This window comes from Zootoca vivipara, chromosome 17, assembly GCF_963506605.1.
Source record: "Zootoca vivipara chromosome 17, rZooViv1.1, whole genome shotgun sequence".
Classification (NCBI taxonomy): Eukaryota; Metazoa; Chordata; class Lepidosauria; order Squamata; family Lacertidae; genus Zootoca; species Zootoca vivipara.
This window is the reverse complement of record NC_083292.1, coordinates 25,974,860-25,987,618: the sequence shown is the minus strand read 5'-3', so window position 1 is coordinate 25,987,618 and position 12,759 is coordinate 25,974,860. Positions and strand designations below refer to the sequence as shown.

The following is a 12,759-nucleotide window of genomic DNA, read 5'->3' as shown; positions in this document are numbered from 1 at the left end:
GCAGTTTGGGGGTGCCTGCCCTACACACTGGCAAAGCTTGCCTGTAAATTTGGCCACTCATCTTTTAATGCAGTTTATGCTAGTGTACATCATTACATCTTGCGGTGGTGAATCCCATAATTATGAGTTGATGGCCTGAAATTGTACTTCTGATCCATTTCCTTGGGTGGTTTACTAACTTTCTAGGATTGGATTATGAGAGAGGAATAAAAAAATCCTCCCTGACCACTTTTGCCAAACTGTAAAGATTTACAAATCCATCCAACAACACACAAGTCCTGGGGTGCCAAAGGTGCAATTTATTTACAACAGCAGAAGTGCATGTAAGAGCGCCCCAAAGTCCCTTCCTATACACAGACAGACACTTGCATAATATTTCTCTATATATATCTATACACACACACAAACACACATTCACAGGCATCCATTGCTAGGGATTTTATATACACATTTACAGATTATACAAGGACCTCAAGGGTCCTAGAAGCAGGTGACATAGCCTTTTCCTAAAATTCTTTCTTTTTCTTTTATTTAAAAAAAAAGACAATCAAGAAATCATAATAATACATGTAAAAGGACGTAAAAGAGAGTCATATAAATTCACTTCGGAAGTGCCTTATCCTTATGGGTGCAGAATAAATGCATCCTCTTCGGGATTGAGGCAGTGGGCACGAAATTTGGGCACAGCCTCTGCTGGTGGAGAACAATTAAAACAAAAGAGGGGTTGGGCCACCTGAATTCCCTGTATTGCTCTGAGGTAGATCAAGATGTCTAGCAACTTGACTGTTTGGAGTTTGACCACCCATGGTTCACTCAAAACCCTATTCAACTTCAAAGCTCACTGAGCTTGGGGTCCCTGGACATATTGCAGTTTATCAGTTTTCGACTACCTTGCTGGGGTGCTGTTGCAGTTTGTCAGCTGGTTAAAGAAATGGTAGTTCATTTGGACCGCAGTCCTAAATGCACATTACAAAGGAGTAAGCACAGTTAAAACAAAATGCTGTGTTGGTTGGGGCTGGTGGGAGCTGGAGTCGAAAAGATCTGGAAGTTATCAGGTGGTGGGGAAGGCTGAACTATAGACTTAAACTGCCTTAATAGTCAATTTCTTCCCAGGAAGCTACAATTCTATGGTGGTGCAGACACACAATTCTAATATTCCCAGCGTTCAGTCATGACACGAGTGCTATTGCTTATGTACCCTAAAGGACTGGGATCCCAAAAACAGTCCAGTGAGGACTGAGTGTGACCATGGAGAGTTGTTTTTTCTTTTGAGAGGGCGTGCAGAAAACATGGACGGGGAATGGAATGGAGGAAGGTATAGCTTGGCTGGCTGGCATAGTGAACAGGAGTGCTCACACAGCAACATTTTGGGTTGAATCCACGCAAGTCACGCTAAGAGTATACCCACTGAAATTAATGGACATGACTAACATGGATCCATTAATTTAAATGGACCTACTCTGAGTAGAACTTAGCTGAATAGAACCCTTTATTCCCAGTCTCACTTGTAGATCTTCTTAAACAGGAAATTCTGAAGGCCCACATCAACCCAAAATTCCTTGGGTTCTCTGCAGGAAGGCATGACGGCTAAAGTGGTATTAAACCTAAGTTTGTGGTGCAGACTTGGTTGCTATTTTAAGTGGCCCAGACCAGACCACAACAAGCTTTTAGAGAAAAACTGGACGGATGGATAGATAAGATAGGGAATAGATAAATCAAACAGACATATGGATATATACATACATGAGAGATGCACATACTGTATAAGGGATCTAGATCTACCGGTATATATATCAAGAGATCCCTATTCTTTCTTTGTTCTTAAACTTTTGGTAAAGTGTATTTATAGCTATTTGTGCAATAAATGCTCCATTTTGGAGTGTGCGAGGAATTCCATACCAAAATTAGTTTTTCTGCCCCCTTTCCTGGCTTGGGTTTAAGACCTTCCTGTCAAAAAGGATGTTGGATAAACCAAAGCATAATAAAGACTTGTGTCCAGAGACTTCAGGACCAGATGGGTGACAAACCTTGGAGAACCAACATAAATCTCTTGCAAACAAGCGCTCTGTTCACCATTTTGTAAAGGAACGGCTGCAATTACAGTATATGTCTCTTTGACCACTAGATTAGAGTTACGTAGCCTGGCAGATTTTTAGGCATGTCTTGATTGTGGTGATATTGCTCTGCGTTACGAAATTCTCTGACTTGGTAACTCTGATGTTAGTTTGTAACTGGATCTTTTAGGGTAGATTTGTGGCCTCATGGGGGAAAAAACCACCACCACTCTTCTCAGTTTGTACAGCTGCAGTGTCTCAGAGTTTGACGTTTCTGAAACTGCAGGGTTCTCGCCTTAAGAGCCTCCAGGAGATGGAGTAGACTATCAGAAGGGACTGAATCACGTGGAAAGGCAATTTATGGCTTGGGTACAAAATGTTTGCCTTTAGCTGCACTCTCATGTCCACGAGGCTCCACTGACTCATCACGCCCAGGTAGTCTCCTCCCCAGAACCTACAGGTGCTCCGTTAGACTCCATTCTCTCAAAAACCAGACTCCACCCCTTGAGCCTTGAGCTTCTAAACCCCTTCCTCTGCGTCTTGGGGTCTGAGCCTCAGGAGAGCGGTGGCAACCATCCTGGCTTGCTTTCTCCTCCCAAGTGAAGAGCTGCCTTTCCAAATATCGAGAATAGCTGCAATAAGACATTACAACACCATACTGACAAAATATTACACTAACACCAGACCCCTTAAACTGCGTTTTATGGCAAACGTAACTACCATTATTGCTATAAAATGCAACTGAAGCACTGTGTGGCATGGCTAGGCACTATGGAGGCTTTTGAGGGCAACCGTGCCTGTCATGAAAAGTGTGGCTCTTAGCAGATTTGGCCCACTTTATTGCTTCTTGTTCAGGGCAGCTAACACCTTATTTCATTCATATATCCATTTTATCCTTCCAGCAAACTTGTAATGTAGGTTAGGCTAAGGGTGACTGGCCCAAGGTCATCTTTTGAGCTTCACAGCTGAATGCTCTGAACTTGGATCTCCCTGGTCCTAGTCCAACACTCCTTTCTTTCTTTCTTTTGTAGTGAAATAATCCCCAAGGCATGCAGAACAGGAAGCATTAAATTACAAAGAGGAAGCTTTTAATTAATGCTGTAGGGGCTCCTTGCCATCCCAGAAGGATCTCAGTGTACTGCATCAAGGGCACATTCCCAACATTTAGTGCTATGATACCACTTTAAACACTCCTGGATTCCCTCCCCCCCCCAAAAAAGGAATTCTGGGAACTATAGTTTGTGAAGGTCGCCGAGAATTGTTAGGATGCCACTATTGCCCTCACAGGACTACAATTCCCAAAGTTCCCTGTGAGGAGGGATTGGTTGTTCAAACCAGGGCTTTTTTTCAGCTGGAACTTACTGGAACCCTGTTCCGGCACCTCTAAGGTGGGTGCCATACAAGAAAACAAGGTGAGCTCCGGCACCTCTTTTCCTAGAAAAATAGTTCTGGTTAAAACATTCTGGAAATCGTGGCTTTGGGGGAGGAATAGGGGTCTCCTGACAACTCTCAGCACTTTTAATGAACTACAGCTCCCAGAATTCTTTGGGGAAGCCATGAGCATTTGAAGTGGTATCGTAGAGCTTTAAATGTATGTTGTGAATGTGGCCTAGGTGTTGTGTTGGAAGCTTCATTTTAGTTTTGACTTCCCACTAATTGCAAAAAAGCAACATTTCATCTCACCCAGGATAAGCCAGAAACTCCTATGCTAAGACTATATTTTATGTGATCATTTTTCTTAATAAAAATAAAAATCCTTCCAGTAGCACCTTAGAGAAGAAGAAGTGTGCATGCACACGAAAGCTCATACCTATGACAAACTTGGTTGGTCTCTAAGGTGCTACTGGAAGGATATTTTATTTTTATTTTGACTGCGTCAGACCAACATGGCTACCTACCTGTAACTATTTTTCTTAATGTACGTTTACTCCTGCCACGGGATACGGGGCGCCTTCATGGAATGCTACCCTTAGCTGCCATCTGCTTCCGCAGAACTTTTCACAGAGGCGTCACCCAAAGCATGGGCATAGCCAAATGGGGGTAGGGAGTGGAAGCTGCCTAAATCAATAAAAATCAATAAAAATACATACCAAACTGAGGTTCTTTCCCCCCCCCCCAAACAAAAAGCCTGCCCGCCCCAACAAAAATCCTGGCTACGCCCCTAACCCAAAGTACCTTGAAATGGTGTTTGCTAGCATAAAGCGGCCAGATTCTGACCCAGTATGACCTCCTTGCAGTCTGCAGTGCATGGATGTTGTTCAAAACCACCAGCGACATATCTCCCCATTTACTAGTGACTACACAGTCTGGGGGATTTGAGGCTGTCCCCGTGGGCAAAAACAAAAACCACAAACAAGGACCTGGTACGTTTTTGCACAGACTGGGAAATGGCAGAGCTGCGACTGTTGCATTGCAGGGGGTTGGACTAGATGACCCTTGGGACCTCTTCCAACTCTTCAGTTCTACATGTTGGAACTGCTAGAGCCAGAAAGGCCAAGGGTTGGTTCCTACAGCCTCACCGCCTAATTAAACTTAGCACGTGTATGATACCATTTGAGCGCTCAGAAAAAACCTCACATGCATCATTTCGTATCACACCAATCCGGTAAGGCAGAACAGTATTATTATCCCCATGCTCTGGTGGCGGCACTGACAATTTGCATGTGCGAACGGGGCCATCTCAGATCTAGATCTAACTTCATGTCCTAGCAAGCACAACCCTCTTCCTGAGGAGACACTTCAAAACATTTGGCTTGAGTCCTTGTGGGATAATCAGATGCCCAGTGGGGGAACACGGAGAAGCACGTGTGCTTTCATGCGTGTGCAGACATGCACCCCTTGGGGCCAGCTCAGCCATCTGTGACACATTGTTTGATGGCTTCAGCAGTGGGTGATTTTTTTGGGGGGGGGTGACCCAGCCATAAATCTCCACCACGGAAATTTTGTGACACCCCTCGCTCCCCCTGCCCCAAACAAACACACAATAGCTCCAATGCAAAAAAGGTTTTCAAAGGCACCAATTGACTTGTTCAGCTGTGACCCCTTGAGAGACGAATAGCCAAGGGGTTATATGCACATGTGAAATGGACTTAAGAGAGGGGACGAGAGAGAGAATATGATACATTGCACAAAACTTCCAACCTTCTATGACTGCGGATATGCAAAGGGCAAGAGACCCACAATCCCCCTTTCCCCCTTCACCACCCAGGAAGCAAGAATAAATCCCAAAATATGTCCTGGCATTTCACTGTTCCCCGTTCCACGGTGCTGGCTAGTACTGCTTCAGAAACAGCCAGTTTTGGTCTGCGTAGCTTGCACGAGTGGCAGAGGGTTTCCCCGAGTGAAAACTGATCTCCGGGTGGTCCCACTGGAAGTGGTGGCACAACCCACCCCTCTTCAGTCCTCCTGACAACACAATTTCAGCGGTATTGGGCTGGCTGGGCGTTTCATCTGCCAAACCAGAGCGGTAGCTGCCAGAATCCTTTGCATTCATGCACAAGTTGCGTTTTGGATGGGGCTGGGTGAAAAAGCGTGTCTCAGTGCCCTCCCCGCAGGACTCGTATCAAGGACTGGGGAGGGTGGAATCCTGCCCACAGGCATCTCCCAAGCAGGGAATCTCCTTCGCAGGGCTCCCCTGAGGCCCGCCGAGATTCCTTGTTTCTGTGCCTACATTCAGTCTTTGGGAAGCTAGCCTTTCCCCTTCAAGGTAATAATTATATAAAATAAAAACAACTATTTTATTGCTTGCCTCTGCAAGGCTTTGGGTAGCTTCTGTCCGTAACCGCAGGGGGCCACAAACGTTCAACTAATAATAATAATAATAATAATATTAACAACAATAATTAGGGGGGGGGCACAAAAGTTTCACGGTTCTGTCCCTGAGCCAAAATAAATGCGCTGCTGCCGGGTGGCATCCTCAGAATCGCCCTGTAAGTGTGGCCTCGAAACATTTTTTTTAAAAAAAAACAAGATGCAAAAACACAGGCCAGGCAATGTCACCGTCCTGCCAAAGTCAGAAAAGAAAAGGGGGGAAGCTTTCCCAATTTCCGAACTGGCTGTTGATCCACCCCACTGGGAATGAGTTGCTTCCCTCCTCGAGTGGACGGAGCAAGAGAAGACCATGGCCAGGATTCCCAGGGAAGAAGAACGGGGTGGTGAGGCCTGCGGAGTTCTCCAAGGGCAGTTGCATGACGGCCAGGTGGCTCAGAAGGAGGTGACAGCCTTGGCTCCCTCGCCCAAGGGAGGCTCTGGCAGGCCATTGGTAAGTGGGTTCAGTGCTCTGTCGGGTCCTGGGGCTCCGTGGCAGAGGGCAAAGGTCACACCAGGTGTCCCCGGCCATTGATGTAGATGCCGTTGGAGGTGGGCTTTGCCCGGAGGGTGCCGTTCTCTTGGACAAAGTGGGTCATGGCTTGCTTGATGTTTTTCTCGCTGTCCCGCTGCTCCTCTTCCTCCTGCGCCTTCTCCTCTTTCTCCTTCTCCATCTGGTCCTGGACAGGGGTGGGGGGTGGCGGGGGGAGCTCTGTCTGCGTCTCGATCTCCCGCACTGTCGACAAGGTGGAGTAGCTACGTCCCTCGGCCTCCTCGCTCTGAGCAGGAGAGAGAAGCAGGGTGTCAGATATTTCTCCCATACACACACACACTGCTTTTTTTTCTGGGGGGACATAGGGGTATGCATACCCCTAAACATTTTGTGAATCTTTTTACTTTTGTCCATTTATTGTATTTATTTTCCCTATAAAATGGTGATTTTCTTGAGTCAAGATGAGAGTACTCCTAAACATATTTTTTAAAGAAAAAAGCACTATCTATCTATCTATCTATCTATCTATCTATCTATCTATCTATCTATCTCTCTATCACAACAAAGTGGTTTACAACAAAAATACATGACACCAGACAATGAAAACCATATTTTAAAAGTTAAGATTTTTATCTTTTAATACACTTTTAAGTCTATTGCTGTTTTAACTTTTCAGAAGTCCTAAATTGTTGTTGGCTATTTCTCTTGGTAATAATTTTTAAATTTATTTCTACAGTATTTGTTTTCAATCCAATAAAAGCCTCATTATAACAATACCAAATTATAATGCCATTAAAAATGCCAATCATTCAAAAAGAGAAGTTATACAATATAGGTGCCCCCTGCGTGCTACAATTGATGGTTTGATGATTTACTATACTTCTGCGTCCCAAAATCTTATAAATTTCCATTACTCTCTAGTCAGAATAACAAACTCTTTTATTGTCGCTGTTGATTTTCCTTAGAGATAACTTTCTTGTTTTGATCATTTTTTTGCAAACCGCTTTGAGAATTTTTGCAGTCAAGTGGTGGATAGATTGTTTGCAATAAATAATATATAGATCGACCGTTGTGGCAAGATGCGCTCTTAGCTGCCTGCATAGGCCTGGCAGAATAGAAATTTTTCCAGCAGGCGTGTCATGCTCCAGATTGCCAGGGACTGGCTGGGCAGAGAGTGGGAGGCACCAGCTAGAGAAGCCCCAGAGGAGGAAGGCTCAAGAGCCCGGGGATTGGTGGTGGGACACGGAGAAGAGGTCAAAGGGGAAAGACTGGGAGGAGATGCTGGATACTGAAAGGACAACAGGGTTTGGTGCTCACCATGACAGAGCAGAGGCTGGTTTCACGCAGGCTGTCTGCCCGGAAGCTGCCCTGCCTGCTATCCCGGCAGAGGCTGTCAGCTCGCAGGCTCTCCCGGCAGAGGCTGTCCCCACGGAAGCTGCCCTGCCGGCTCTCTGACCTCAAGGGAAGGTTTTCTTCCATCTGAAAACAAACAATGGCATGGGGAAGGGAAGGGATGGAAAAGAGATGGTGACAGGGAAGTGAAACTTGCAGCGCTTGTTAAAGTTGCCCACTCCACAATTAAGTCTTTCTCTCTCTCTCCCTCTCCCTCTCCCTAATCTACCATGCAGGGTTGTTGCGAGGTGGAAATGAGGGGTGGGGGGTGGGGATGAAGCTACGCCTGCCTCCTCGAGCCCCTTGCAGGCATATAAGGCAGGGTGTAAGAATCCTATATAAATATTACTGAGCTCCGATTTGGTTCTCAAATCATGCCACCTGAGCTCTGGAGAACCTGGGGACTGTCTATGTGTGAAGCCTGCTGGAGGAAGCCAATGGTCCATCCAGTTCAATATCCTGCACTTGCAGTGGTCAAGCAGATTGTACCAAGGGAAACGCGCAAGCAGGATCCGAGCCCAAGAGCAGCACTCTCCCCTCCTGTGGTTTCCAGCAACTGATATTCAGAAGCACTACTGTCTCTAGAGACACTGCATAGCCACCATGGCCTGTAGCCATTGATAGGCTTCTCCTCTATGAATCTGCCTCCCTTACAGCCACCCAAAGGGATTCTTTAGCTGCGATTCCTGCATTGCAGGGAGTTGGACTAGATGGCCCTTGGGGTCCCTTCTCTAGGTGGCCATCCCTGCCTCCTATGGAAGCAAGTTCCATAGTTTAACTAAGCGTTGCGTGAAGGTCATTAAAAAAAAAAGTGTCCTGAATCTTCAGCTTCACTGGATGCCCACGAGTTCGAGCGTTATGATGACAGAGGGAGAAAACCTTTTCTCTCTCCACTTCCTCCATGCCGCGCATGATTTCATAAACTTTTATAGTGTCGCCTCTTCCCCCCCGCCCCACCTGCAAGCCCCAAATGCTGGAAGCTTTCTTTGTAGGATCATTTTTGTTGCCCTTTTTCTGAACATTTCTTGCAACTCTGCAATGTCATTTTTGAGGTGAGGCAACCACAAGCATTTCCCAGGTCAGAGAAGGTGGCTTGTAGTAAGATCTGAGCTCAGCCCTTCTCGTTTTTTTTTAGAAAGGTGGCTTGTGTGCGTGTTTACATTATTCCACTTGCTCCCTCTAGAGGGTGCCGAAGGACTTCCATAGGCTCAGCTCTGCAGCAAAGGAAGAGGAGAAAAAGAGGCTTCGAAGTTCTATCAACGGCACACTTTTCATCACTTACTTTTCCTCTGTTCTTTCCAGGCACCGTCTGTGCTTTAAAGCTCTGTGTCTGAGCACCTTTTTTTTTTTTTTTTGCACTGGAGCAAAAACCCTCTCTTTAAAGCTGAATTGGAGCAAACGGAAAACCCAGATTGATGTTTTCCCCAATTGAGCAAAACACTCAGACATGGCCCCTCCATGGATCAATGCCTTGTCGTGGCGAAGGGGCTTGAATAACTCAGAGAAGCTATGAGCTATGCCATGCAGGGCTACCCAAGATGGACAGGTCATAGTGGAGAGTTTTGACTAAACGTGATCCACCTGGATCACGTTTAGTCAAAATGCTTTTGAATTATTGATGCTTTTGAATTATGGTGCTGGAGGAGACTCTTGAGAGTCCCATGGACTGCTAGAAGATCAAACCTATCCATTCTTAAGGAAATCAGCCCTGAGTGCTCCCTGGAAGGACAGATCGTGAAGCTGAGGCTCCAATACTTTGGCCACCTCATGAGAAGAGAAGACTCCCTGGAAAAGACCCTGATGTTGGGAAAGATGGAGGGCACTAGGAGAAGGGGACGACAGAGGACGAGATGGTTGGACAGTGTTCTCAAAGCTACGAACATGAGTTTGACCAAACTGCGGGAGGCAGTGCAAGACAGGAGTGCCTGGCGTGCTATGGTCCATGGGGTCACGAAGAGTCGGACACGACTAAACGACTATACAACTCAGACATGGAGCTCTAAAGCTCAGAGCTGAGTGGGGAAGCCCTGCCACGAGCCATGGATAAATGGGCAACTCCAAGTTCGCAGGCAGTCTATCTGTGCAGACCAGGATGGTGTCTGAGCCTCCCGGAGCCACCTGGCCAACTGTATGAGACTTGAGATGCCCAGATCAAGCAAAGCACTGCTTATTTCCTTCAGCGGTGGAGGTTTTTAAACAAAGGTTGGATAGCTTGCCAGGAATTCTTTAGCTGGCATTCCTGCATTCATTGCAAGGGGTTGGACTAGTTGACCCTTATGTTCCCTTCCAACAACCCTACAGTTCTATGAAAGGAGAGGGGGCTCTCTATCCCCACCCACTTCCTCTCCCTGGAAAAAAGCCCCGTCTTTGCCTTATCCCTTCCCAGCCAATCCACAGGGACCCCCATACTCTCTTTCCCCTCACCTGATTCCGGGTGTCAGTGCTGTGGCTGGAGTGGAGGCGCCGGATGGAGTTCTCCCGGGTCAGGGTCAGTTCTTCTTCGCTGCCAGACACAAGGAGGGGGAGAAACCAGGTGAGACAGCTGTTTCCCTCCTTGCCCTCTGCCTAACAGGAATGTCTCACTGTGCACCAAGGCGCCAGATGTGGCACCGGGGGCATGGTTGCCAGGTCTCTTAGTTTGGCCGGAAGGTTCACCGTTCAAATTAATTTAACGAAGGCCATAACAACTTAGCTCCAGGGTGCCCCAGAGAGCCCAGCTCAGCCCCTGAGATTATCTACAGAAGTTCTGTTGGTCATTCCCTGAGTTGGCGGGGCTCATTTGACAATGACGAGAAACCAAGCCTTTGGTGTAATTGGCCTGGTCCTATGGCACGCTCTGCCACTAGAGATTCAGCAAGGTGTGATTCCCAGAACGTAACCCCTGCATAGGTTTTGTGACATCAGGGGTGGGGCAGGCAAGCATGTGGTTAGACCAAAGGGCACTGACAAGCCCCGATGATCAAATGATTGCCAGGGCTTGCACGCCTCTGTACGAGGTGCTTTGCAAGCCCCAACCATCAGCTGATTGTCCATACAAGCATCATCGTCATCGTGATGCCAAGTGATTGGCAGGTGGGTGTACAGTGGGGGGGGAGAGGTAAGGATCCAGCCCACTAGCCCAGGGGTCCCCAGACTTACCGCGCGGCGGGCCGGAGGGCAGGGGAGTGCGCGCGCAGCGGGCCGAAGGGCGGGGGAGTGCGCGCCCGTGCGCATGCGCACACGCACACGGTCGGGGGAAAAATGCCGAAAATCGCTTGTGTGCATGCGTATGGGCCTCCCCCGACCCGGAAGTGCATCGGAAATGACCTCTTCTGGGTCGGGAGAGGCCCATACGCATGCGCACAAAGGATTTTCGGCGATTTTTTGCGGATTTTTAAGCTCGTCGCCGCGCCGCGCGCCGTAAGAGCGGGCGGCGGCAGCGGGTGGCGGGGGTCGTCGCGGGCCGGATTGGGAGGCCAATTGGGCCGCATCTGGCCCGGGGGCCGTAGTTTGGGGACCCCTGCACTAGCCAAATCCAGCTCCTTACTCCAGCTCAAAACGTAACCAGGGGGCGATTGCGCAAGGTGATTGCGGTTGGCATCAGAGAAGAGGGCTAATAACACCAAAAAGATGTCATGTGAAGTGCTTTGGGGTTGGACTAGATGACACTTTGGGTCTCTTCCAATTCTATGGTTCTATTCCCATTTGCTTACTATTTCTCAGTGATGCGTTTGGTCTTCCTCTTGTGGTAGCAAGTCATGAGAACAACCACCAGGACCAGCAAGCCAAGCAGCACTACAGAGATGAGTCCTGCCCCAATCATGGAGATGGAGACCACGTCCACCTGCTTGGCCCTGTTGCCTGTTGGGAGAGATAAGAAAAGAGAGGGGAGTAAGTAGGCCATGGCAGTGATGCATGAAGGCCACTTTGAGCTTTTCAATTCAGTTCAGTTTTATTTACGGTCACAGACCAGGTCACATACAGAATCAAAAATTATAAAACTCAATGGTGTAAGCATTAAAATTTACACAGCAGGGACGGTACACGTGTGTATATTACAGCATTTAGAATATGTAAATTAAAACTGGGTTGCTAAAATATAGCCTAAAATTGCTGTTGGGGGCCTTGATCATTGTGGTGACACCGCTTGTTCCGCTTATGGCAGTCGCACAAAATTTGGCTATTTTTATCGTAATTTCAGGGTCCTTATTTTCTACAAGGAATTTTAGGCATTGGGATTCGGATTCATTTGAGAAATTTTGCATAACAGGAGAAATGAAAACTCGGCGTATGTCACTGTAGAAACGGCAGCGTAATAAAACGTGGGAGGCAGTTTCTACCTCCGACATACCGCAGGGGCAGACTTATTCCACATATGGTTTACCTGCGAATCTTCCCTGCGGTAAAGCAGATGGCAGTACATTAAATCTAACAAGGGTAAATGCCCGTCTGTATTTATGTATTTGTAATTTTGACAAATACTTTGCTGGGGAAAATCCTCTCCCATTATTTTTTTATGGCTGGATGTTCGGATGTGAGGGTGATATGGCTGCGACATCTGTTACCCCATGGATCACCAGGGTTGATTCGGCTGATCTGGCTGGCTAGGCAGGTGTCCCCTTCCACTTTGAGCTTCTCTGCATGGGACTGGAAGAAACTCACAAATCACCCCCTTGCCCAAAGTCCTACAGCACCAGTTACCCTGAAGGACAAATCTTTAGAGAGTTACAGAGTGGTTGCTGAACAACTCCAGGCACACCTGGAGGAAGCGGACCATTTGGATCCCTTCCGGTCGGGATTCAGGCCTCATCATGGGACTGAAACTGCCTTGGTCACACTGGTTGATGATCTCCGGCAGGCTAGGGACAAAGGTGAGAGCTGTTTCCTAGTTCTGCTGGATCTCTCAGCGGCTTTTGACACCATCGACCATAACATCCTTCTGGACCGTCTAGAGGGCTTGGGAGCTGGGGGCACTGTCATACAGTGGTTCCGCTCCTTCCTCCTGGGCCGTGTTCAGAATGTGGTGGTGGGGGA

General features: G+C 47.5%; 1 protein-coding gene across 3 annotated transcripts in view; it reads right to left on the bottom strand.

The window, feature by feature from the left end:
- Positions 1–276: 276 nt before the first annotated feature.
- The window catches only part of NECTIN4 (nectin cell adhesion molecule 4), a 95,499-nt gene continuing 83,016 nt past the window's right edge, over positions 277–12,759 (bottom strand). For all 3 annotated transcript variants that reach the window (XM_035097807.2, XM_035097806.2, XM_060269732.1), the window contains 4 exons: positions 11,439–11,586; positions 10,171–10,249; positions 7,672–7,833; positions 277–6,640 (listed from right to left, as the gene is read on the bottom strand). In XM_035097807.2, coding sequence (XP_034953698.1) covers positions 6,371–6,640; positions 7,672–7,833; positions 10,171–10,249; positions 11,439–11,586 — 659 coding nt within the window. In that variant the 3' untranslated portion in view covers positions 277–6,370. The remainder of the gene's footprint in view (positions 6,641–7,671; positions 7,834–10,170; positions 10,250–11,438; positions 11,587–12,759) is intronic.